Source organism: Pogoniulus pusillus, chromosome 15 (assembly GCF_015220805.1).
Source record: "Pogoniulus pusillus isolate bPogPus1 chromosome 15, bPogPus1.pri, whole genome shotgun sequence".
Classification (NCBI taxonomy): domain Eukaryota; kingdom Metazoa; phylum Chordata; class Aves; order Piciformes; family Lybiidae; genus Pogoniulus; species Pogoniulus pusillus.
In genome coordinates, this window is record NC_087278.1 from 22,452,251 (window position 1) to 22,477,129 (window position 24,879).

The 24,879-nt window shown below is 50.3% G+C and overlaps 1 protein-coding gene across 1 annotated transcript in view; it reads left to right on the forward strand.

Moving 5' to 3' along the window:
* CACNA1C (calcium voltage-gated channel subunit alpha1 C) overlaps window positions 1–24,879 on the forward strand; it is a 600,430-nt gene that overhangs the window by 537,204 nt on the left and 38,347 nt on the right. The window contains exons 32-33 of the mRNA XM_064155731.1: window positions 20,448–20,480; window positions 23,483–23,611. Of these exons, the coding sequence (XP_064011801.1) occupies window positions 20,448–20,480; window positions 23,483–23,611 (162 nt within the window). The remainder of the gene's footprint in view (window positions 1–20,447; window positions 20,481–23,482; window positions 23,612–24,879) is intronic.

The window sequence follows — 24,879 nt, forward strand, 5'->3', positions numbered from 1 at the left end:
CATTGGCTTTCTTGGCCCCGAGGGCACATTGCTGTGCCATGGGGAACTTGTTCTCCAGCAGGACCCCCAGGTCCCTCTCCACAGGGCTGCTCTCCAGCAGATCACCTCCCAGCTTGTACTGGTGCAGTTTATTATTCCTCTCCAGATGCAGATCTTTTATTTTACACTTACTCTGTTTTCCTTCTCCTGTGGAAGAACAGAAACTCTTTTCTAACTGGAAAATTAACTTCTGTCCTGCATCTCTTAAATGTCTGGCAGACAAAAAAAACTATTGACAACAGAATGTTGTAAGCTATTTGGTTTGCCCTTTTACTAGGGAGATGTTAGGATTGGACTGGCTTTGTAGAGGGAAGTTAGAATGATGAGCAAAATGAAGTTGCTGATTTTAAAGTATTGAAGCCTTTTATCACAGTATCATCCAGGTTGGAAGAGACCTCACAGATCATCAAGTCCAACCCTTTACCACAGAGCTCAAGGCCAGACCATGGCACCAAGTGCCACGTCCAGTCCTGCCTTGAACTGCCCCAGGGACGGCGACTCCACCACCTCCCCGGGCAGCCCATTCCAGTGCCCAATGACTCTCTCAGTGAAGAACTTTCTCCTCACCTCCAGCCTAAATTTCCCCTGGTGCAGCCTGAGGCTGTGTCCTCTTATTCTGGTGCTGGCCACCTGAGAGAAGAGAGCAACCTCCTCCTGGCCACAGCCTCCCCTCAGGTAGTTGTAGACAGCAATAAGGTCACCTCTGAGCCTCCTCTTCTCCAGGCTAACCAATCCCAGCTCCCTCAGCCTCTCCTCGTAGGGCTGTGCTCAAGGCCTCTCCCCAGCCTCGTCGCCCTTCTCTGGACACGCTCAAGCATCTCAATGTCCTTCCTAAACTGAGGGGCCCAGAACTGAACACTCAAGTCTGTGGTTTAACCAGTGCAGAGTAGAGGGGCAGAATGACCTCCCTGCTCCTGCTGACCACACCATTCCTGATGCAGGCCAGGATGCCACTGGCTCTCTTGGCCACCTGGGCACACTCTCAGCGCGCTGCTGAGGAGGTTGCACTGCTGCTAACTGCGCCGTGCGCTGATCTTCAGTCTCCAGGGCCATCATGCTGCCATGCTTAAATCCCACTGACAGGGCTCCCTTTCTTTTCCATTCCCTGCCTAAATTCAAGTTGATGTCAGCCAAAGCCCACAATCCAGATTCTGGCTGTAGAGGTCTATGACAAATGGCTCTGTGCAAGCAGCCAGCACCTGTCTTAGCTAAGGAGGCAGCAGGAGCAGCCCTGACTCTTGCAGCAGGGGCGTTGAAGATGATGGTCCCTCTATTTCCTCTAAAGAATCCTTTCCTTCTATACAGTTTCTACAGATTTCTGCACATGACTTTTTTCTTAGCTGGCATGTTTAAACCTTCTCCTTTTTTTTTGTTTTGTTTTGGTTTTGTTTTTGTCAAGGCCTATCTTTTGCTATTAGTTTCTAATGTTTGTTACTAAAAGCTTGCACAATCCTTTGATGCACTGATAAATGAGCAGCAGCCTTGGATGGAGTTTGTTCTGAAATGTTCTGAAATCCCTTTGCACTTATAACCCTTATGGAATAAGAGAATGTTTTGTATGTTGGTTTGTCCTGTTGGATTCCCTTCCTGCTAGCAGCACTTGTTATATTACATCTGTAGCAAATGGGCTTTGGAAGTAGCAGCCCGTCTTGGACGGACAATTGTCATCTTCCCAAGCAGTGTGAGGCGATTTCTCAGATGCCTTTCTCCCCTTCTCCTCAGGAACTTGTTGCTTTCTTGCTGTTTGTGGGTTTGAGCAAACCCTGCCTTGTGTTTCTGTACACTGTCTTGTCTTGTTCCAAGAGACGTGGAGTCTGAAAAAAAAAAAAAGAGAGGAAAAAATGAACTCTAAAATACCCAAAAACTCCACTTATTGAAGAGGTTTAGCCTGGTCAGGTGCAGGTAAGATGTTTCTGCCCAACTCCTCAGAAGATGAAGCTTGTTTGTGGTAGGGCTGTGGAAGGTGCTGCTCCTGGAGCTAAGGGACAGCTTTCATTGCGGTCAGTGTAAGGGAGCTGCAGACACCTGGCACAGGTGTGTTGGACACAGAGCCATAGCCACGTCAGCCTGACCTCTCTGTGAGGTTCTCCAGGTGTTTGCATCCAGGGCAAGCATATCCAGCAAGTGCTGAGCTGTGATAGCTGTAGTTGCTGTGGGACACCTGGCTGGTAGGCTCCACAGTGTGTGTGAAGGTATGAGCTGGCATCTCTTTGTGCGGCTCCTCACGCCCTCTTCTTTCCCTTCTGACAATTGCTTTTGTTCCTTGAAAAGGAATTTTCCAGACCAAAACCTCCATTAAGACAGATGTGAGTGTGCATGTGTGGGGCTGTGTGTGCACTCCTTTGGTTGTAGTATATGTTCCTGAATGCATTTGGAAGCCTGTGTATGGGCTACTAATCCATGGGAGAGTGCAGGACTTGAATCTGTGATGGGAGGAAAGAGAGTGTGTAGCAAGCATCCATATTTCATACCTGTTTGTGGCGTGAGTGGATGGTGGTGGAGGCACAGGGGTCCTTGTGTATGTAACTGAGTCTGCAAACAGCTTTTCTGAGTGGATGTGACTGTCACACTGTGCAGTTTTGATCTGCTTAAGGGTGGGTGTTTCTGTCTGAGAGTTTGCTGTGTGCAGGCATGGCCACCTGCATGCCCATGGGGGAGTGTGCAGTTGCATGTTGAGCTCAGCAGATCTTTGTGAGCATGGCTGTGCATTCCAGTATTGTGAGAAGCCACAGACTCAGGAGGCATGAGAGAGAGTGGTGAGAGGCTGGAATGGGTTGCCCAGGGAGGTGGTTGAGGCCCCATGGCTGGAGGTGTTTAAGGCCAGGCTGGCTGAGGCTGTGGCCAGCCTGATCTAGGGTAGGCTGTCCCTGCCTATGGCAGGGGGGTTGGAACTGGCTAATCCTTGTGGTCCCTTCCAACCCTGACTGATTCTGTGATTCTAATCTATCATCCAGCCCTGTCCAATCAATTCCATGGTAGACCTCCAGGTTGCCTTTATCTTTCAGGAAGCCTCCACTTAAAACACCTCCATGGCACAGAGAGATGTCAAGTGGTAAGTCTAAGTGCATCATATTAGGCCCACTTACTGCAACTTGGGGGCCATCTCCCACATCCCACCAACCAACTCCATAGACTCATAGAGATGCATCTCACACAACTGAGCAGGTGCAGAGGGCAGGTTAAAAGCTGGTGGGTTTGAGAACTTCAGAGAGTGGCACAGGTTCTGCCAACTGCAGTTTTAAGCTACAGTTTTAAGCTTCTCAGTAAGTGTTACACAGCTAACTTCCTAGCCACAAACTGAAGAAGGCTTCTCTCAATTTTCTTTTCTGGAAATACTCAATTATTCTACTTTTGGACTACTTAAGCCATTTCTTAAGGAACTAAAGAGAAAGAGAACTTTTTAATCTAATCTGCTATTAAACCCAAAAGGATTTCCAAGGCAGAGCCTACATCTCACATGTGTCAAGTCTCTTTAAGTCCTAAGACCAAGAATGACTTTTTGGGCAATGAGATGAAAGATGATGTAGTATGTGGTGCCTGGGAGTTGTATTCCTTGGACTTTGACTAGATCCATGTACCTTGGTCTCCCCATCAGTTAAGAAAGTATTGCCATAAATAGTTACAAAAGTCTTCAAGTTCCTTAGAAGAAAACATTCAGGTGGTAAAAATTATTGCTACCCATTATAGAAATAGGAAAGAAAATGTTACAGAAGTTGAACAAAAGTCAGCAAATTTGGAATATTTAGTTCCCAAAGTAGCCCCAGGCACAGGCTTGCATTTCCTTCCTTTCCACACCAGGAGTTGGGTGGTGTGGAGGTGACTTGGAAGCTTGCTGTCCCCTCCTGCAGGCAAAGAAAGTTGCTATTTGTTGTGCTGTGTCACAGAGGGAAATGAAGTTTGATTTCTGCTCTGTCTTGCACTCCCCAGAGTGACATCAGAGAAGCAGCCAGATCCCTGAGTCACTGGGACAGCTGCTAATGTTACCTCCTTCAGACAGAAAAGCTAACACCTCTCTGGTCACAGTATCACAGTATCATCAGGGTTGGAAGAGACCTCAAGATCATCAAGTCCAGCCCTTTACCACAGAGCTCAAGGCCAGACCATGGCACCAAGTGCCACGTCCAATCCTGCCTTGAACAGCCCCAGGGTCCATAGAGTCCTTCTTGCTTCACCCTTTCCACTGCTAGTGTGCACTTGCTGTGGCTAAGCCTTCATTTCTCACCATCAAAGTGATGCTCATAGCAGTGTCCACCGAGCTGGATGAGTCTCTGCTCACCCAGCTGCAGGGGCATGCAGATGTGTGAGTCACAAAGGCATGTTCAGGTGTTAGCATGTGTGTCTTCAGGGCACCAAAGCACCAGTGATGGTAGGGATGGTGTGTGTTTGATTCTGTCTGTCTTGAAAGGATGTTGGGGAGGGAGGATTTACCCCTACCTGTGAGGCTGTTGCTGAGGGCCTCTGAGACCATGTGTGAGTACCTTTGTATGCATCAACTGTGTCTGGGAGTGCAGGAGGATGACTGAGGCAAACCATCTGAACTGGTACCCATCCCACTTGTTCCGCTCAGGGACCAAGTTTGCATGGCTGAGTGTGACTGTGAAGGCTGCAGGAGGTACAGAGGAAGAGGAGGAGGAGGAGGTACCTGTGACAGGCACACAACATGATACAGCAGATGAGATAAGCAGAGGGGCATGCACAGGTACAAGATGAGAACTGTTAGTGATAGGGAATTGGTGACCTGTAGGCTTCTGAGGAGTAGTTACCTGTGTAGGTTCCCCTCTAGTTGTAGCAGTTCAGGGTTTCCTAGCAGTGAGTGCTGAGTCTGGTTTGAGGAGCGATGGAACTGGTGGATTTTTGATGGGAGAGGTGACAGGAGAAGAAAAAAAAGGGAATCACAGTGTCCTGTGTGATCTGATCCATCTGGAGAGACACAGACCTGGGTGCTTCAGGAAGCAGCAGACCCATGAAGAACATCAGAGAACCCCCAAAGCTGTCTTGCTGTGTCGCTTCCCCTGGGAAGCGTTGGTCAGGTCCCTTGTGCCCAGGGCTGCTGGGTGGCAGTTTGGCATTCGGGAGAGCCAAGGGCTTTAGATCCTCCACTTCTGAAGAAGTTTCCCAGTTGCAGGTAGAAGGTTGCAGCTTGGTTGGTTCCTGAGTAACGAGGCAGTAGGGCCAGAGAGATAGGAAAGCCTTCGTCTCCCAAGAATCCCTGGAGCCCTGCGCAGTGATTTCTCCTTGAGCCTTTGTTCTTTCTAGGGTAAAGCAGCTCAGGCTTAGAGCAGGCGCATGGGGACTTCCCTTGCAGTCATCTTGCTTTCGGTGTCAAGAGGCTTCATATGATTTGTCATGGGCTCCTGCTCCCATTCTTTGGAATATCTGACAGCCTCTACTCAAGTCTCCCTCTCACCTTCTGCATTTCTCCCTTTTAACCCACCCCCTGCCTTTCTTCCTTTTTCTCCCTCGCTTTCCTCTCCCTTGTCTCCGGCCACACTAAACCTCACAAGTTCATTTTCACTCTCAATCAATGTGTCTGAAGACAGAGAACCAGTGGCTTAAGGCCAGGCAGAACCCCCCTCCCCAGGGCGTTTTGCCTGCGCAAGGCCTGGAGCAGCCAGGCCCTGCGGCACAGTCCCGCGCACACACCCCCAGCCCCGCCATGGGAGCAAGGATCGGTGGAAGGACGACATCCATCTCGCCTGCGCCTCAGTTGGGACTGGCACTCATCTCTGTCGCTGTGTCTGTCTGTCTTTCTGTCTCTGCCTGTCTGGTTCTCTCCGCTTCCGTGCCCTTTGCTGCTCAGGTTTTGGCCGTCAGCTGCCGCTGAAGAGAGCCCTTAGCGATTGCCAGACCTGGCAAGCCCCTTTACCAGAGCCTTCTGGAAGAGGCAGAGAACATCTCGCTCCCTCTCTCCTTCTCCCTTTCTCAGATGCCAGCTGGGTAGCAGAGGCCTTCAAACTATGTAGCAAAGGGCTGGAGAAGCAAAGTGGCTTCTTTTGGCATCTTGTGTTGTTACACCTTTCCTGCTGCCATCTCCCCGAGTTGTCCGTAGTCCTGAGCTATCCCTGTGTGTGTGTACCTGTGTGTGTATATATGGCTCCTGTTCTTTGTGGGGGGGGGGGGGGGGGGGGGGGGGGGAGGAAACAACTGGTAAAATGGGTGGGGAGGGAGGTGGGGAGGGCTGGATTCAGTTTGCTTTCATTTACTACCCGGCGGTGTTTCTGCGGCTGGAGTAAGGCAGCGGAGCACCGCGCGGCGGCCCCGGCTGCCCTGGGTAGGAAGCCACGTTGAGGCATGGTTGTGAGCTGTAGCAGTGGCAGGTGCTAGCGCTGTCTTTTGCCTGTGGTGGACATCAGGAGAGCCGTCCTGAGCCGTTCCCCAAATCAGGCTTAGATCCATTTTGAATCCGATCACCTCCGCTGCTTCGTCGTCCGTTTCTAGGGCGCGTTTGTCACCCCGCGTCGGTGAGGAAGAGGTATGGTAAGGTTCTCTGACCACAACCATGTTTGAACAGGGTGACTTTGCTTTTAGCTGTGTGTGCTTTGGGGCCTTGGGGTGGGGTGGCTTTTTTTTTTTCCCCCTTCTCTCTTTTGGCTTAAAAATGTTGCTGTTGTGAGCGCATTTCCAGAGCGCGGAATGAGATTGGCCTGGTCAAAGAGGTGACTTTGGTAACTGCACAACTTCTGCTGTGAGATGAGAGATGGGCAAACAGGGGAGAAATGCATGGGGTTTGTGCAGAAAAGGGAGCCAGGTGCAGATGTCTCCTTCCTTAGCTTACCTGTGGTGCAGATGACTCCTTCCTTAGCTTAGCTGTGGTGCAGATGTCTCCTTCCTCAGCTTAGCTGTGGTGCAGATGACTCCTTCCTCAGCTTAGCTGTGGTGCAGATGACTCCTTCCTCAGCTTAGCTGTAGTGCAGATGACTCCTTCCTTAGCTTAGCTGTGGTGCAGATGTCTCCTTCCTCAGCTTAGCTGTGGTGCAGATGACTCCTTCCTCAGTTTAGCTGTAGTGCAGATGACTCCTTCCTCAGCTTAGCTGTAGTGCAGATGACTCCTTCCTTAGCTTAGCTGTGGTGCAGATGTCTCCTTCCTTAGCTTAGCTGTGGTGCAGATGACTCCTTCCTCAGCTTAGCTGTGGTGCAGATGACTCCTTCCTCAGTTTAGCTGTAGTGCAGATGACTCCTTCCTCAGCTTAGCTGTGGTGCAGATGACTCCTTCCTTAGCTTAGCTGTGGTGCAGATGACTCCTTCCTCAGCTTAGCTGTGGTGCAGATGTCTCCTTCCTCAGTTTAGCTGTGGTGCAGATGACTCCTTCCTCAGCTTAGCTGTGGTGCAGATGACTCCTTCCTCAGCTTAGCTGTGGTGCAGATGACTCCTTCCTCAGCTTAGCTGTGGTGCAGATGACTCCTTCCTCAGCTTAGCTGTGGTGCAGATGACTCCTTCCTTAGCTTAGCTGTGGTGCAGATGACTCCTTCCTCAGCTTAGCTGTGGTGCAGATGTCTCCTTCCTCAGCTTAGCTGTGGTGCAGATGTCTCCTTCCTCAGCTTAGCTGTGGTGCAGATGACTCCTTCCTCAGCTTAGCTGTGGTGCAGATGACTCCTTCCTCAGCTTAGCTGTAGTGCAGATGACTCCTTCCTCAGTTTAGCTGTAGTGTAGATGACTCCCTCCTCATTTTAGCTGTAGTGCAGATGACTCCTTCCTCAGCTTAGCTGTGGTGCAGATGACTCCCTCCTCAGCTTAGCTGTGGTGCAGATGACTCCTTCCTCAGTTTAGCTGTGGTGCAGATGACTCCTTCCTCAGTTTAGCTGTGGTGCAGATGACTCCTTCCTCAGCTTACCTGTGATGCAGATGACTCCCTCCTCATCTTAGCTGTGGTGCAGATGACTCCTCCCTCAGCTTACCTGTTTGAGCTGTTACTGGTGCCTAGCAATATTAGCACTCTAAGAAGAAAGCATGTTAATTCCCACTTTTAAAGGCTTTCCAGTTGTAGGGAAATCCCCCAGTATGGTGACTGCCACAAAACTACTCCTCATGCTGGGCTTCCAACGTTACTCCTGGTGCATGGGATAGTCAGGATGTAATTTAATGCACAGGAGAGTCATAGCATCAAAATCAGTTTGCCTTACTTGATAAATTTAGCTACACATGTTAGTTAAAACATAAGAAACAAGAGCTAAAGAATCTCCAGAAGAATAAATTCTTAAGAGCTAGGTGTGAAGGCAGCAAAATCAAAGTTAGATAGGCCTAGGTGCACGAAACTGTCACTGAATCACAGAAGGTCAGGGGCTGGAAGGGACCTCAAAAGCTCATCCAGTCCAACCCCCCTGCCAGAGCAGGATCACCTACAGCAGATCACACAGGAACACATCCAAATAGGTCCTCCAGAGAGGGAGACTCCACAACCCACCCTGGGCAGCCTCTTCCAGTGTTCTGTCACCCTCACCAGGAAAACATTTTTCCTCCTCATTTTCCCATGCCTCAGGTTCCACCATTGCCCCTTGTGCTGTCCCTGGGCATCACTTAGCAGAGCCTGGCTCCAGCCTCTTGGCACTCAGCCCTACATATTGATAACCATGACTGAGGTCACCTCTCAGTCTTCTCCTCTCCAAGCCCCAGCTCCCTCAGGCTCTTCTCATAAGGAAGATATTCCACTCCCTCCAGCATCTTTGTCTGGAGTCCTGAGTTATGATATAGAGCTGTGGGGTGCAGCTGGCTGCACTGGGAGTGGAATTGTGCCTGCAGGCTTTCATGTACCCAAAATGTGCTGTGTTTTGAGGCTTCTAGTGGAGTCCTCTTTTCTTTTCTGGCTACAACTTCCTGGCTATAGCAATAATATCTAGTAGTAGGAGCACAAAGTACCACAGGCCTTCTTCTGAGTTGGTTTGGTGGTAAAATAAGTGTGTGGCACTCACATTCCAGTGCCAAGAGCTTTTCTAGTAGTCTAAATGCAGATTTTTTTCTGACCAGCATTGAATTTTTCTTGTCATTTTCCTATCACATCACTTTAAAAAGAAAGCACTACAATATTCTGGCATCAACAGCTGTAGCATGGTACTGTTAGATTTCATTTTCCTTAGAAGCCAAATCCTTTTTTTCCCCACAAGCTAGTTAAAATCCTCCAAAGAAAAAAAGAAATAGAACCCCATCAGAACTACCTCAAGCTGGTTCTGGTTTCTTTTGGCTTGCCAGCCAGGATAAATCATTCCTCTTGCCTAGCAAAAGTTTCTGTCAGCTTTCCCAGAACTCTGAGACTGTAGTTCTGTAGAGATCACAGAAACATGAAATGGGAAAAGCCCCTCAGGATCACCAAGTCCAACCCAGAAGCCTGCTCTGCAAGGTGCACCCCAAACCACATCCCCAAGCACCACATCCAAACCACCTTTAAACACGTCCAGGGTTGGCGACTCCAGCACCTCCCTGGGCAGCTCATTCCAATGCCTGACCACTCTTGCTGGGAGATCTTCCTAATGTCCAGCCTAACCCTAGGCAGCAGCAGCTTGAGGCCATTCCTTCTTGTTCCATCACTGATTACCTGTGAGAAGAGACCAGCACCAACCTCTCCACACAGTCCTTTCATGCAGCTGTAGGCAGCCATGAGGTCTCCCCTCAGCCTCCTCTTTTTCACACTAAGCATCCCCAGCTCCTTCAGTCACCATTCCTAAGATTTATTCTCCATCTTTATGTGAACCCATAGAAAAGATCTCTGATTCCCTAGAGAGTCTCTGAATGTATTGACCCTAATTAATGCTAGCTCCCTAAGCACCATTAAACTAGAGTGTCAGAATGGTGCTCAGGTGAGTTCCAGTCCAGCTACTTCTGCCATCTAAGGCAGCTCCTTGTGGCAGTGAGAAGGTTTTCTGACATTTAATTCTCCTTTTTCCTACTAAGACCTACTAAGATTGCAGTAATGAAGGATGCACAATCCCCTCTGTTTTGTTCTTTCAGGGTTTCTCCAAAAGCTTCTCTTCCTCATCCAAATTAAACCAGCTTTTAACACCAGTCCTCCCAGAGCTGCTTGTCTGCACCATCTCCTCTCATTATGCCTATTTCACAGGCTGGAAGGCACCTCAAGGATCATCCAGTTCCAACCCCTCCTGTCATGGGCAGGGACACTTCACACTAAATCAGGTTGCCCAGAGCCACATCCAGCCTGGCCTTAAAAGCTCCCAGGGGTGAGGCTTCCACCACCTCCCTGAGCAACCTGTGCCAGGCTCTCACCACCCTCATGGTGAAGAACTCCTTCCTAACATCCAATCTAAATCTCCCCACTTCTACTTTTGCTCCATTCCTCCCAGTCCTGTCACTACCCAACACCCTGAAAAGTCCCTCCCCAGCTTTCTTGTAGCCACCTTTAGATACTGCAAGGCCACAATAAGGTCTCCTCAGAGCCTTCTCCTCTCCAGACTGAACAACCCCAACTCTCTCAGCCTGTGCTCACAGCAGAGCAGCTCCAGCCCTCTGCTTATCCTCTTGGTCCTTCTCTGGACATGTTCCAGCACCTCCAGATCTTTCCTGTACCAGGGGCTCCAGAACTGGGCACAGTGCTCCAGGTGGGGTCTCAGCAGAGTGCAGCAGAGGAGCAGAATCTTCGCCTTTGCCCTGCTGGCCACACTTCTCTTGCCGCAGCCCAGGTTCTGTTTGGCTTTCTGGGCTGCAAGTGCACACTGCTGGCTCCTGTTGAGCTTCTCATCCACCAGCACCCCCAAGTCCTTTTCTTCAGGGCTGCTCTCAAACCAGTCCCTGTCCAGCCTGTATTGGTGCTTGGGACCATCCCGGCCCAAGCAGGTCTTTGCACTTGGTCTCGTAGAACCTCATGAGGTTGGCTTGGGCCCAGCTCTGCAGCCTATCAAGGTCCCTCTGGATGGATCCTTCCCTCCAGCTGTCAGCAGCACCACACAGCTTGGTGTTGTTAGCAAACTCACTGAAGATGCATCAGTGCCACCACCCATGTCACCAGCATGGCAAACTCTTATCTGGTTCTGCATTTCACTGCCAGTTGTGATGAAAGCAATGAAGGTGATGGAAGAAGGAAACACACACATGAATATTCCACTTGTTCTCTTCTTTCCTCCCATCTTCTCTTCAATGACCTTCCCCAAACGTTGTTGAATTCTTGGGCAGCAGAGCTCTCCTTTCCCATCCCCAGCAGCCCTAGAGGTAGTTTGCAGCCAGGCAGTAATTATTTCTCTGCTGCCTATTGGATCAGTTAATTTTGCTGTTTGATTCCAGACAAGATGCCATCAGCCCAGGGGCAAGACTGTTCCTCTTTGTGAAGGTTTTTGTGCCATGCACTGGGCAGCATGGTGATGGGTACCATTTTGCAAACCCAAGTGTTCAGGCTAACAGGAATTTTGGGAGATCCCATTGGATAAATAACCTCATTGTGGGGGTTTGTGTTGGCATGTAAGAGAGTGTGGCCTCCTAGCCAGACCTGCAATCAAAGGTGAAGACAGATGAACTCCTTTAACTTGTTCTGATGTAGTCAGTGTAGCAGCCTTGTCTAGCTCCTGCCTTGCTCCCTCTCTCATCGGTACCAGCCAGGCAAGCAGAAGCAGTTGCTTTAGTTCTCCCTGGACAACTGTTTTTCAAATGGCCATACTCTCCCCTGCCCTCACTGGTCTGTTCTGTGTGCAGACTGTCTGGCACAACATGCCAGCAAAATGGCTCCTGCTTCATCCATCTTCTCAAGCATCAGCTAAGTGGGACCAATTCCCTGCAGCATCTAGGTGAGCTGTCCATAGAGAGTGGATTTCTGCTTGCAGTCAGATGATTGCTGGCCAAAAACATGGCTCTGGCTCTAGTTCCTAGTAAAGCTGTTGTAGGCATCCTGGCTGGTCACATCCCAGTCACTGTCTCAAAATCCACTTCCTATAGAATCACAGAATCAGAATGGTAGGGGTTGGAATGCACCTCCAGAAGTCATCTAGTCCAACCCTCTTGCCAAAGCAGGACACAAAGGGATGCATCCAGGTGGTTTAGAAAGCCTCTGGAGAAGGAGTCTCCACAACCCCTCTGGGCAGGCTGCTCCAGGGCTCCAGCACTCTCAGAAGAAGTTTTCCTGATGTTGAGGTTGAACTTCCTGTGCTCCACTTTGTATCCATTGCTCCTCACTCCACCACAAGCCACCAACGAGAAGAGATGTTACTCAGGAGTAATGGAAGATGTAGAAGACATGGAAGGCTCCTGCTTACCTATGGCTCTGGAAATTCATACTGGAGAAGAAGCCTGCTGCCATTATCCTTTCCAAGACAGGCTGTGGGATGTTACAAGACATGGGAAATCAATACCTTGTGCAGCACACAACAGCCTGTCTTTAAGGTAGCCAAGAGTGGTGTGACTGCTTCCAACAATCTCTCTCTTCTTTTTTCTTTCAAGACCAATGTCAATGGCAAGCTCTTAGCATCCAGGAACCTGAGTCAGCCAAGCCATGTCAGAGATCATCTCTCTACTTGCAGCTTTCCAGAGCAGCTGTGCTTTCACAACACCGCTGCAGATAAGAAGTGGAGATGGCAGATTTATCTGGGGGTTTGGGATGGGGAGAACCTGGCTGTGAAAAGATCTGCCTTGTGGAATGACTGGAAACCAGGTACCTGCTGTGCTCCTCTTGGAAAGGCAGAGCCACAGATTTCCCTCCCTCTGTGCATCCCACACAATCAACAACAAGGAGACTGGTGAGCAGTGGAACGCCCAAGATGAAGCTCCCTGAAGAGGTGGTGGAAAAGCAGACTGCCATTTCCAGCACCATGATAAATAGAATAGAATATAGAATATAGAATCAATCAGGTTGGAAGAGACCTCCAAGATCATCCAGGCCAACCTAGCACCCAGCGGCAGCCAATCAACCAGACCATGGCACTAAGTGCCTCATCCAGGCTTGGCTTGAACACCTCCAGGGATGGTGACTCCACCACCTCCCTGGGCAGCCCATTCCAATGCCAATCACTCTCTCTGACAACAACTTCCTCCTAACATCCAGCCTAGACCTCCTCTGGCACAACTTGAGACTGTGTCCCCTTCTGTTGCTGGGTGCCTGGCAGAAGAGACCAACCCCACCTGGCCACAGCCTCCCTGCAGGTAGTTGTAGACAGCAATGAGCTCTGCCCTGAGCCTTCTCTTCTGCAGGCTGCACACCCCCAGCTCCCTCAGCCTCTCCTCACAGGGCTCTGCTCCAGGCCCCTCACCAGCTTTGCTGCCCTTCTCTGGACACCTTCCAGCACCTCAACATCTCTCTTGAATTGAGGAGCCCAGAACTGGACACAGCACTCAAGGTGTGGCCTGAGCAGTGCTGAGTGCAGGGGCACAAGAACCTCCCTCATCCTGCTGGCCACACTGTTCCTGAGCCAAGCCAGGATGCCATTGGCTCTCCTGCCCACCTGGGCACACTGCTGCCTCATCTTCAGCTACTATCTACCAGTACCCCCAGCTCCCTTTCTTCCTGGCTGCTCTCAGCTACTCTGTCCCCAGCCTGTAGTGCTGCTTGGGGTTATTGTGGCCAAAGTGCAGAACCCTGCACTTGGCCTTGTTAAATCTCATCCCATTGGCCTCTGCCCACCCATCCAGCCTGTCCAGGTCCCTCTGCAGGGCTCTCCTATCTTCCAACAGATCCACACCTGCTCCTAGCTTGGTAAATGTACCCTGCTGGGCCTGCTGTTTTAAAGCCATATTAACTTTGTCATAGGAAGGTCTGTGAGGCACGTGGACTACTTGTGAGCAGCCATTGGCATGGGTGGCAGTAGAGCTGGAGAAAGCTGGAGACCTGGGAACAAAACCATTTCACACTTGGCACTCTCCATCCTGCTTAGTGGTCTGGTCTGTTCCCAGGGTCAGCCCCCTCTGCCTGCTCTGGGATGGGATATCTCCTCTGGGAGCCCCTGCCCTGTGCATCAAGAACTGGTCAAGAGGAAAGGCAAGCTGAGGGAAACAAAGTCTACACTGGCACATATGGCTTCTGGCAGAGGTGTTCAAGTCAGCCAAAGAACTTCTCAGCTGGTACTGACACCAAGAAATGCTTAAAATCACTCCCTCTGTCAAACAGAAAAAGGTTCTGCACACAAGCAGCCTTTCAACATCTGTCTTCATGGCTCAGTTTATCTGCAGAACCTTCCTGTTCTAAGACATTTTTGGGGTTTTTTTTTTTGCTACCTATCCCACAAAACACAAATAGCAAACCCCAGGCAAGCTCCAGCTGCCTCTCTGAGTCACACAGCAGTGCTGTACCCAAAGCTGAGTGCTACATCTCTGACACCATTTCATACCTCCTTTTTTTTTCCCTCACAAGTACCCCAGGCTTGATTACCATAAGACTTGAACTCCTCATTTACCCAGAGCTAATGAGAAGGATCATCAAAGCATCCTGACAAAAAAAAAATAAGGCTCATTTGCATAGATACATTTTCCCCATTGTTCTGCTTCTCTGAAAGTCACAGGGGATGAAACTAGAGAGCATTCAGCTGTGTAAAAAGGGACTCTGGCATTAACTGCCCAGTAATTGCCAGGAGAGGGTAATCTGCATAACCAAATTAAAGCAATTGACTTTCATAGAATCACAGAATCAGTCAGGGTTGGAAGGGACCACAAGGATCAGCCAGTTCCAGTCCCCCTGCCATGAGCAGGGACACCCTACCCTAGAGCAGGCTGCACACAGCCTCAGCCAGCCTGGCCTTAAACACTTCCAGACTTGGGGCCTCAGCTGCCTCCCTGGGCAACCCATTCCAGCCTCTCACCACTCTCATGCTCAACAACTTCCTCCTCACATCCAGTCTGAATCTCCCCACCTCCAGCTTTGCTCCATTCCCCCTAGTCCTGTCACTCCCTGACAACCTAGCACCCAGCCCTGTCCAGTCAACCAGACCATGGCACTAAGTGCCCCAGCCAGGCTTTGCTTCAACACCTCCAGGGACAGTGACTCCACCACCTCCCTGGGCAGCCCATTCCAATGCCAATCACTCTCTCTGGCAACAACTTCCTCCTAACATCCAGCCTAGACCTCCCCTGCCACAACTTCACACTGTGTCCTCTTATTCTGTTGCTGCTTGCCTGGCAGCAGAGCCCAACCCCACCTGGCTACAGCCTCCCTTCAGGTAGTTGCAGACAGCAATGAGGTCTGCCCTGAGCCTACTCTTCTGCAGGCTGCACACTCCCAGCTCCCTCAGCTTGTGTGGTAACTCCCCAGGGTTGGGGCAGGCTATTACCTACCAGCAGCCAGGTTGATTTGAAACCCTGACTTTTTTTTCCAGCTCTGCACAAATATTTCTGTTCCTCAGCCAGCCTCCTGAGGTCACTTGAGGCTTTTGACAGCAGAAATGCATGAGTCTAGCATCTTTCAGCATCTCTCCATGGCATTGAGAAATTCTCAACCTCTTTTTCTTCCAAACTTTGTTAAATCTCTGTCCTTTTGGAAGTGCTTGTCCTTGCATAATTCCACCCTGTCCTTTTTGAAGTGCTTGTCCTTGCAAATCCCACCCTGTCCTTTTTGAAGTGCTTGTCCTTGCAAATCCCACCCCAGCGTGACCCATGTGTGACAGATAACTCCAGAACAGTAATGCTGTTGCCTTGCCATTGCCCTCTGCATCCAGTCAAGATGAAGTGACCAAGCAGCTGAAACAGACCTTCAGTTTCTTTCTCACTGCCTATAGCAGCAAAATTCACTCTTAACAGCAGAAGTCACCATTGCTTCTTAAATATCCCTTACTGCTCCCTTCAAAATCATACCTGCATTCAGACAATCAGCTCAGTTCTCCTCAGTGCCTCTTTCCCCTCTTTGTTTTGTGTCCAAGAGGGTCATAGAGTGTCACTAAAGTAGACAGAACTCTTGGGGGCCCTTGAATTTGGGCTGGAAAAGGCTCACATTCAGGAGCTGCAAAGGAGCTACACCACAGCCCACTCAGGCAGACTCTGCAGTGTGGATTCTCAGAGGCATCCTTCTTGAAATAAGGAGGGGAAAAAATGCAAGGAGTGCAAATCTACCTCCTTGGTGAAAACCATCCTCATGGGAGAAAGCTAACAGACCAGTGGACAAGTTTCCAAGAGGTGTGGCATCTTCATGGGGAACTTTTCATTCTCTTAATGGCAACAGCAGTCAAGGAAACGTCTTAGCAGACACCTCTCAGCAAGCAGCCCCTGCAAGTGAGCTCCAAAGAGCTCCATCCACAAGCTGTGTTTTGCTCAGTGGAGAAAGGCCATGGTAGATTGTTTGTCACAGAAGGCAACATAAGCATCTGACCATTAATATGAAGATACTCTGTCATATATCACGGTGCCAGAGTCTCAAATACAAGTTTCCTCTCAGCTCTTCCAGCATAGGGCTGCCAGGCAGTGTTGGAGGGCTGCTATTGTACCACTGCATTGACTGAGCCTCTAACACACTTACAATAACACTCTCCATTTGCCTGCTTAATTGCTTCCCCAGGGCAAGCCAGACCCAAGTTCTCCACGACATGTCTTGTGGCAAGAGATTCCTCCTTACAGGTGGAAGAAGTCTTGTTAGAAAGTAAAGAAAAACCACCAACACAAACTATCAGCAAGGACAATCAACTCCTCAGACACTGGGGGAAAGTGCACTTGGACTTCTATGCTCTGAAGGAGCTGAGCTCCTCATCTTCAGTGTGCCCTGTGGGGTAAAAGCCATTGCAGCTGTCGACAGTGAGGGCAATTGGAGTGTCACCTGCCTATGGTCCGAGGGGCATCAGGCTTCCACGACTGAAACATCCTCACCCAGGAGCCAAGGAGCCTCCTGACTAAATAGATTCTGTAGAAATCTCATGGAGCTCCCTTTCAGGCATTTCCAGATGCTGCTTCTCTGGATAGCCATTAGAATTGTCATCAACCCACCTAAAACCCACAGGCAGCTCAAACCTCTCAGCATGATCCTCCTTCTCCAGCATTCCACAGAGATGAGGTGAAATTGGTATCCTCAGGATTTCTCTACTGAAGCTTTCACTTGAATCTATTCATTTACACACCTCACTGTTTTCTTCCATGTCAGAAGATATCACAGGCTCACAGGATGTTAGGGCTTGGAATGGACCCAAGGAGATCATCCAGTCCAACCCCCCTGCCAGAGCAGGACCACACAATCTAGCACAGATAACAGAGGAATGCATCCAGACAGGCCTTGAAAGTCTCCAGAGAAGGAGACTCCACAACCTCTCTAGGCAGCCTGTGCCAGTGCTCTGGGAGCCTTACAGTAAAGAAGTTCCCCCTTGTGTTGAGGCAGAACCTCTTTTGCTGCAACTTACACCCATTGCTCCTTGTCCCATCCCAGGGAGCAGTGAGCAGAGCCTGTGTGTCCCCCACTCCCTGACCCCCAGCCCTCAGCTGTTTATACACTTTTATTAAGTCCCCTCTCAGTCTTCTCTTCTCCAGACTAAGCAGCCTCAGGTCTCTCAGCCTCTCCTCATCAGGCAGTACCCTCCAGTCCCCTAATAATCCTCCTAGCCCTCCACTGGACCCTCTCCAGCAGATCCCTGTTCCTCTTCAACTGGGGAGCCCAAAACTGAAGGCAGTGCTCAAGACGAGGTCTCACCAGGGCAGAGGGGGAGGAGAACCTCCCTTGATCTGCTGGACACACTCTTCCTAATACACCCAGGATCCCATTGGCCTTCTTGACCACAAGGGCACATTGCTGTGCCATGGATGTTATCCACCAGGGCCCCCAGGTCCCTCTCCACAGGGCTGCTCTCCAGCAGATCACCTCCCAGCCTGTACTGGTGCAGTTAATTATTCCTTCCCAGGTGCAGGACCCTGCACTTGTCCTTGTTGAACCTCATTTTGTTTATTAATCATAGGATCAACCAGGTTGGAAGAGATCTCCAAGATCATCCAGTCCAACCTAGCACCCAGCCCTAGCCAGTCAACCAGACCATGGCACTAAGTGCCTCATCCAGGCTTTGCTTCAACACCTCCAGGGATAGAGACTCCACCACCTCCCTGGGCAGCCCATTCCAATGCCAATCACTCTCTGTGGCAACAGCTTCCTCCTCACATCCAGCCTAGACCTCCCCTAGTGCAACTTGAGTCTGTGTCCCCTTGTTCTGTTGCTGCTTGCCTGGCAGAAGAGCCCAACCCCACCTGGCTACAGCCTCCCTTCAGGTAGTTGTAGACAGCAATGAGATATATATTATTTAGTGATATAAAAGGTTCCTCTGTGCCCAGCTCTGTCTGCCCAGGTCCCTCTGGATGGCCACACAGCCTTCAGCTGTATCAGCCACGCCTCCCAGTTTGGTGTCATCAACAAACTTGCTGAGCAGACACTCTGTGCCCTCAGCAATGTCATGCTCAGCCATGGGTATTTCAGGAGGCTTTGATACTAAGCACAATGCTTTTTGATCACTGTTTTGCTGCTGTCTTTCCAGCTCTGGCAAGACAAGTCACCCCTTTGCAGAATCTTTGAGTGGGTGACATTACCATACAAACAGTACATGGCAGCAGCCCTTAGGAAGGGCCCAAGGAACATTACAGCTGGTTCTCCTGCAGTGCAAACTTTACTGTCTCTCAGCTTCCAGAGCATTCATCCTGTAGCCAGGATGTGGAAACTCAGAAACATGACCTGATAATGACCATTTCTTTGCCTTGAGGGCAAGATCAGCCCCCATGTTTGCTATGTGAGTCAGGTTGGAGGTTGGACTGGCTAGGGCTGGGTGCTAGGTTGGACTGGATGATCTTGGAGGTCTCTTCCAACCTGATTGATTCTATGGTTCTTTGATTCAGGGAACTGATGCTTCCTGTTCCCCACCTGAATGTGGTATGTTCCTTACAAACAGCCATCAGTAAGCCTTACTCCCACCCACCCAGATAGATCATGATGAGCAGGAGCACAGCACTATCAGTTGCTTTACTTGATGCTGAGATTTAGTACTTCACAATCCTTCTTCAGCCCATCAGTCACAGATGCACCAACACTGTCAGCCACCAGGGAGGGGGAACCCTAAAATGTGCTGAAAATGTTGGGGCTTCCTTCAGTTAGCTCAAAGGAGCTTTCTACCTTCTACCAGGAATGCAGCAAGTAGCAGTATGAGACTACTTCTGTTGTTACCAGAAATTATTTGAGCAGCTAGGAGGAAGAAAAAAAAAAGGGGGGGGAGGAAGAAATGGGACAGAGAGAATTCTGGCTGGAAAGAAGATGCTTGTCTAGTCACAGAGAACCAAAATCTAAGCCTGCTCTGTAAGAAATGTCTGGGCACCACCCCTTTGTTTGCTATCCAAGCCAACTTTTATGTGCCCTGGAAAGAAAACACAAGGGCCACACAGACATGTGAAGGAGGAGGATAAAGGCAGTGAAGACTGACACTACCAACCCAATGAGTTAACTCAAAAGATGAGGTGTAGCTTGGGTTTTCAGTTGCTGTCATTTGCCTGTGTCACCAAACAGTCTGTGCATCCAACCCGTAGGGTTTATTTAGGCAGTACAATGCCAGCTGGGTTACTGCAGCCTGCTTGGAAAGCAGGAGCAGGCTGCAGGGGTCCTCCCTTTTCACTAGAGGTGAATTCTGTCACTGGCAGAAGAAACAGAACAGTTTCATCTTTGCTGATGTGGTCACAGGAAGGGCTGAGAAACAGGTTTGTTGTGAAGTAGAGGTTAGACCTGTGATACTGCTGAGCTGGAGGGCTCTTTATTTGCAGCCTGGGGTCTTTTTTGTTTGCTTGTTTTAGAATTGATCTCGGTATTAAAAATGGCCTCAGAAGTGGGAATGTCAGGCAGAGTGTTTGCAAGCACCAGACTCTCCCAGGCGTGACCAGGGCTCAGCTTAGGGAGGTCCCTGGCCATTTGCTGTGAGGTGGGTGAAGGGACAGTGAGCTAACCAGCTCTACCAACCCACGTTCCACAGCTGGCAGTGGGTGCTGCAGGGCTGTCAAGAGCTAATTAGCCTGTCCCAGCCCATCCCATTGTCTTAGTAACAACAGTGCCATTAGCTAGAAGCACTTGTCAGGCAGTGGAGCTCTCTAAATGGAAGTGGTGCTTTATCACCAGGCTATTCTGGGGTTACAAATCAGACTGATGCACTAGAAGCTGGCTGGTTCCTGCACAGACGTGGCCTGGATCTCAACTGGAGAGCCAAATCAGCCTCTGCATTGAACTTGATAGCAGTGGTCCAAGAACCATTTGGATTACAACAGTCCCTCCACTGCCTGGCTGCCAGGGTGGCGAGCGCTCAGGAGACCCTGGGTGCAGCTCACACCTGGTGGTAGTGGACACAACTCAGATCAAATTCAGTGGGAGTTGCACCCACTTCTGCCATAGCCAGCTTTGATGCTGGGTGTCCTAGGGAATGAGCCCAGCCTCTCGTGCATTTCTTTCAAGCTCCCTTTTGCCCTCTTCTGCCATTTTGTTGCTCCTGTGTTAGCCAAGACCTGGTTTACTAAGGCTCTTGATTGGAGACTTATTACAGCTTATTTCTGTCTGCCTTTCTTTAAAGCCAGCTGAACATACCCAATGCTCTTCCTCTATGGTAAGACCAAAAATGCAGACCACCCTCCCAGCTTCTGTGACACTCTTTCTAACACACTCCTTTATTCTCTTCCCGTGATCCACGAGTTCTCTCTCCAAGCCCAGCCTAGCGATTTGTGCATGAAGCTGCCATGTCGTGTATTGGTGTGAGTCTGGTGTTCACATGAGCTGTGAATATGCTGCACATGTGTATTTCTTGTGCATCCTGAGCTTTCCTTTGGTCAAGTTAACTGTTGTTCTGCCTTATCTAATGAGCCACCAAGAGAGAACTAGACCTGGTAAGATTTCTTGTTAGCGACCGACTGTCGGCGTGGCACAGAGGAAGTTTCCAAGGACTTCATGTCCAAGGACTTCATGTCCAAGCCTCCAGCCTAGAAGGCATTTGGACTGTGAAACTCCTCTTCACCGAGGTGATTCACTGTAACATTTGGGTTTGCACACCCAAAATAAAGAGCAAGTCATGCAGGGATGCACACAAACTCTGCTGCCTCGTACAAGGCGCTCCTCGCACCACCCCAGCAGGGCTGCAGTCTCTGTCACTTGGCAGAACCTCCCTCCTCTGGCAGGGATATGCCTTCAAACATCTGGATGAAACCAGGAGAAGGCAAGCAGAGCTACTCAATAAATGGCTAATCTGTAGCCACCTAGTCTCAAAAATGACCATGATCTCCCAAGGCATCGCTCAGGGATTTTAGCTGTGTGCTTTGATGCCAGTAAATTGCTGGTTTGCTTCAGGGAAGAATTTGTTCTGTTTTATCTGCTGCTTAGGCTTTGCCTATTCTAGGATGCTAGGAGAACAGGAATGATGGGGGTTTTTTTGCCTACAGCAGCTGCCTCCTCTCAGCAAGGAAAGATGAAGGAGTGCTAAAACCTTGGTCCAGACCTGTGTCCCCATTTGCTGCCATGAAAAGGACCACAGCAGCAAAAGCAGTGGCAGGCAGGCCAAGAAAACACTTGGCTGGTCAGGATTTTTGGTTGCTACCACAGCAGTACTGCTGTCCATACAAGTTTTCAGTTTGGGCCTCAGCTCTCTTTAGATGGTATTGGGTATTGGAGTTCATCTTCTTAGAGAAAGTGGAAGAGAGGTCATAGGACTTCAGAAGGATTGGGAGAGGGATGTGACCTTCTAGTTAGACCTCTGTGAGTGTAGTGCTGAGCATACTGAATGCCATGTTCTTTGGTTTCTGGGAGGCCACATTCCCTCCTTCATATCAAAGAAGTTCCTTCCCATTGACTGAAGTCCTCAGCCTGTTTTCCAGGTCAGGAAGCAAAAATGATGTGAGGTGCAGGGAGCTCTCAGGCTTCTCCTTGATACAGCCTGTTCCCTTAATCTTTTTCACCTGGTTCCTGTAGAGGCTGCAAGAGTCAGCCTTTGGTGCAGGCTGGAGGCAGGTACCCAAAATACCCATCAGTGATTCCCCACAGACAGACAAACTGCAGCTGGTGTGCAGCCGTGAAGCATCACACACAGCGCTGCACCTTCTGTGCCAGTGAGGCTCACACACACTAGCAAACAGCTATGGCCCCTGTCTGCCACCAGGGCTGGCACAGCAGGAGCTGGGGCACAGACTCAGCTGGGAGCTGGGCACCGATCCGCTCTGCCTGGATTGGAAACAGCAGGCAGAGCACACAGGTACATATCCTCACCTGCACATTGCATCCCAGAAACCTATGCCCAGGCATTTCCCATGCCTTGGCTCTTAGCAGCAGCAGCCAGGCAACAGCAGCTGCTGGTCCAGGAAATCCAAAGGGTCTGTTCTCTCTTGGTTCACACAGTGGTGAGTAGTTAACAGCGGGGATGATCTGCACTGTTTCTTCCTTCTCAATGTTGCTCTTTGGATGGCATTTAGACTCGAACTGCAGTCTTTGCAGCCTGGGGGGGACAGAGAGTGGGTTTCTGTGAACTCATTTGCTCCAGGGTAGGTCAAAAGGCAGGGTGACAGTGTTATCTCCCCCCGTGACCACAGGTCATGTTCCCACAGTGCTGCTAGTGGGAGCCAACCACTTCCACAGGCTTTGCACAGTTTCAGGGAGTTCAGCAGCTGGGTATAGTGGCATTTTCTGTGCCTTTCCTCCCCTCCAGTGGGTCCTCCAGTGAGGCCCAGGTGAGCCTGCCAGCAGAGCAGCACTCAGACAGATATTGCCTTCACCCATGCAAAGGCTGAGGAATGTCAGAACTGGTTGCAGGCTCAGGGGGAAATGCTTAGGGATGAAGCAGATGCTGTGAGGAGGGGAAAAAAAAAGCCCGTCCCAGAAAGAAAGACTATTTTAAAATGCTGCCTGTTCAAACAGTAGCAGCAAAGCCAAAATAAAATGGCTTTTAAAAACCAAAAGTCAGTGCTCAGACTGTGGGAAGTACAAAGGGGTCATGAGAAATGTGAGAGGCCTGAACCGAGAGCAGCAGGAGCGAGTGACCATGGCCCTGTCCCCATGGCCACAGCAGCACAGGGACATCAGGGCTGCCAGCAGTGCCAGTGACGCCAGCAGCTCTGCAGGGACAGCAAACACCGTGCCCCCAATGGGGCTTTGCACCCTGGAGCAGACCAGGGACCTGCCACTGTTTCCCAGCGTGTGGCTGATGCCCAATGCCAGCTTGGCCAGAGCTGCCTGGCTGAGGCACTTACTGGAGTCAGGCTTCCGAGACAGGTCAGAAGTCTTTATCCTCCAGTAAAGTGTCCAAGGAGGACTGCAGTTCTCCAATATGAGGAGGAGGTCTAATGCAAGAATTTAGAGCCCAGCCCTAATCCCCTAAAGTTCAGGCAACCTGAAGGGAGAGGCTGATGGCCTCGAGAGCCCCTGCAGAGTAGCCTCGCCACCATAGGAGAGAGGGCAGGCTTGACCAGCCTTGGCCTGTCCCGGGGGTGCCAGAGCAGTGCAAGCCCAGGGAGCAGCCTCAGGACAAGGAACAGTGCAGTGAGCTCTCGGCATAGCATCCTCTGTGGCCCAGGGCCCACGTTCCTCCCATGCTGTTGTAACTCCTGCCTCTGTGCCGATGGCTTCCAGAACGCAGAGGAAAACTCTCGCATCTCAATCACCTTCTTCCGACTCTTCCGCGTGATGCGCCTGGTGAAGCTCCTGAGCCGAGGGGAGGGCATCCGGACGCTGCTCTGGACCTTCATCAAGTCCTTCCAGGTATTCCTTCGCCTCTATCTAAGTAAAACCTAAAGCCTGTTAGTTTCCTCCTCGCTGGCCTGGCAGGGAGGGTTTCAGCAGAGCGCCTGGACTCAAAGACTGCTGGCCAGAGCTGTGCGCGGTGGTGCCTGAGAGCTGAGCGCATGGGGCTGGCAGGGCACCACTGCCTGGGCCTGAGATTCAGCTCCAGAACATCAGTAATTGCTGGAGACCTTCCTGAACAGCTTGCTAGGGCAGTGCAACTCAGTTGCTACCCTTCGGTCTGCTCTTCCTTTGTTTCAGTTGTGCTTTATGGCTGTTGCTGTAAGCAAAATACACAGCTGTAGGGGGGAGCCTGCCTCTCAATTCAAGTTTCCCTTCAGCCTCGTTTTGAGGATTTCCAGTGAGTTATTAGAGGTGTGTGGCTCCCATGCATTCATCCAGGAATGATTTTTTGGCTCTGCATCTTTGGCTCTGGTGACAATGCCAACTGCTGCTGCTGCTGCTTTTGACCTGGCAGCAGGTCGCATCTCGGTGGTTAGTAATGCGCCAGAGTAGGTAAGGGGATGGCAAAGGAGACCACACAGGGTAAGAGTCATCATCTCTGGGAGGAAAACAAACATCAAGAGGCAGCTACTTGCTAGAAAATAATGCTTCCAGACAACCCCCTAACCTAGCCATGTGTAGCAAAATGGCAGGTAGAGATGAAGCACAGCATATTCTTGCATTCTACAGGTGCTGGACCTGGATTTTCTGGGCCAGCACAAGCTGGATGCTAGCTGGGGCAGGAAGCTTCAGGGGAAGACAGCACAGGAATATAAACAGTAGCCTAAACATGAGAAAATATACAGGACACAGCACCAGACAGAAAGAAAAAGCACAGAAGAGCAACTTGTGCAACATCCAAGTCTCGAGAGAGCAGCCACATGTCCCTTAGATTAAGGCTTTGAATAGTATCCATTCAAATGGGAAAGGAGTTGAGCCTCGCTGTAAAACGTAACCCTCCCCAGCTACAACACAAGCTAGGACCAAAGCCTGCAGTGCCTTAGACCACCACAACTTCCCTCTCTGTCAGTCAGCAGCTGCAGCTCGTATGTACACCAAACCTTGCTGGTGCAGCTGTTTGGAGGTCTCAGCAGCCACACCACCGGGCTCATGCAGAGCACTCTCATTTTGCACACTCCTTGGCTGCTAGAGGGTCTAATATTGCACAGCAGTTTTGTGACACGTCCATACCACAAGCAACTTTTTCCATTGCTTGCATGGTTCCCAGCTGCCAGGTTGTTGTT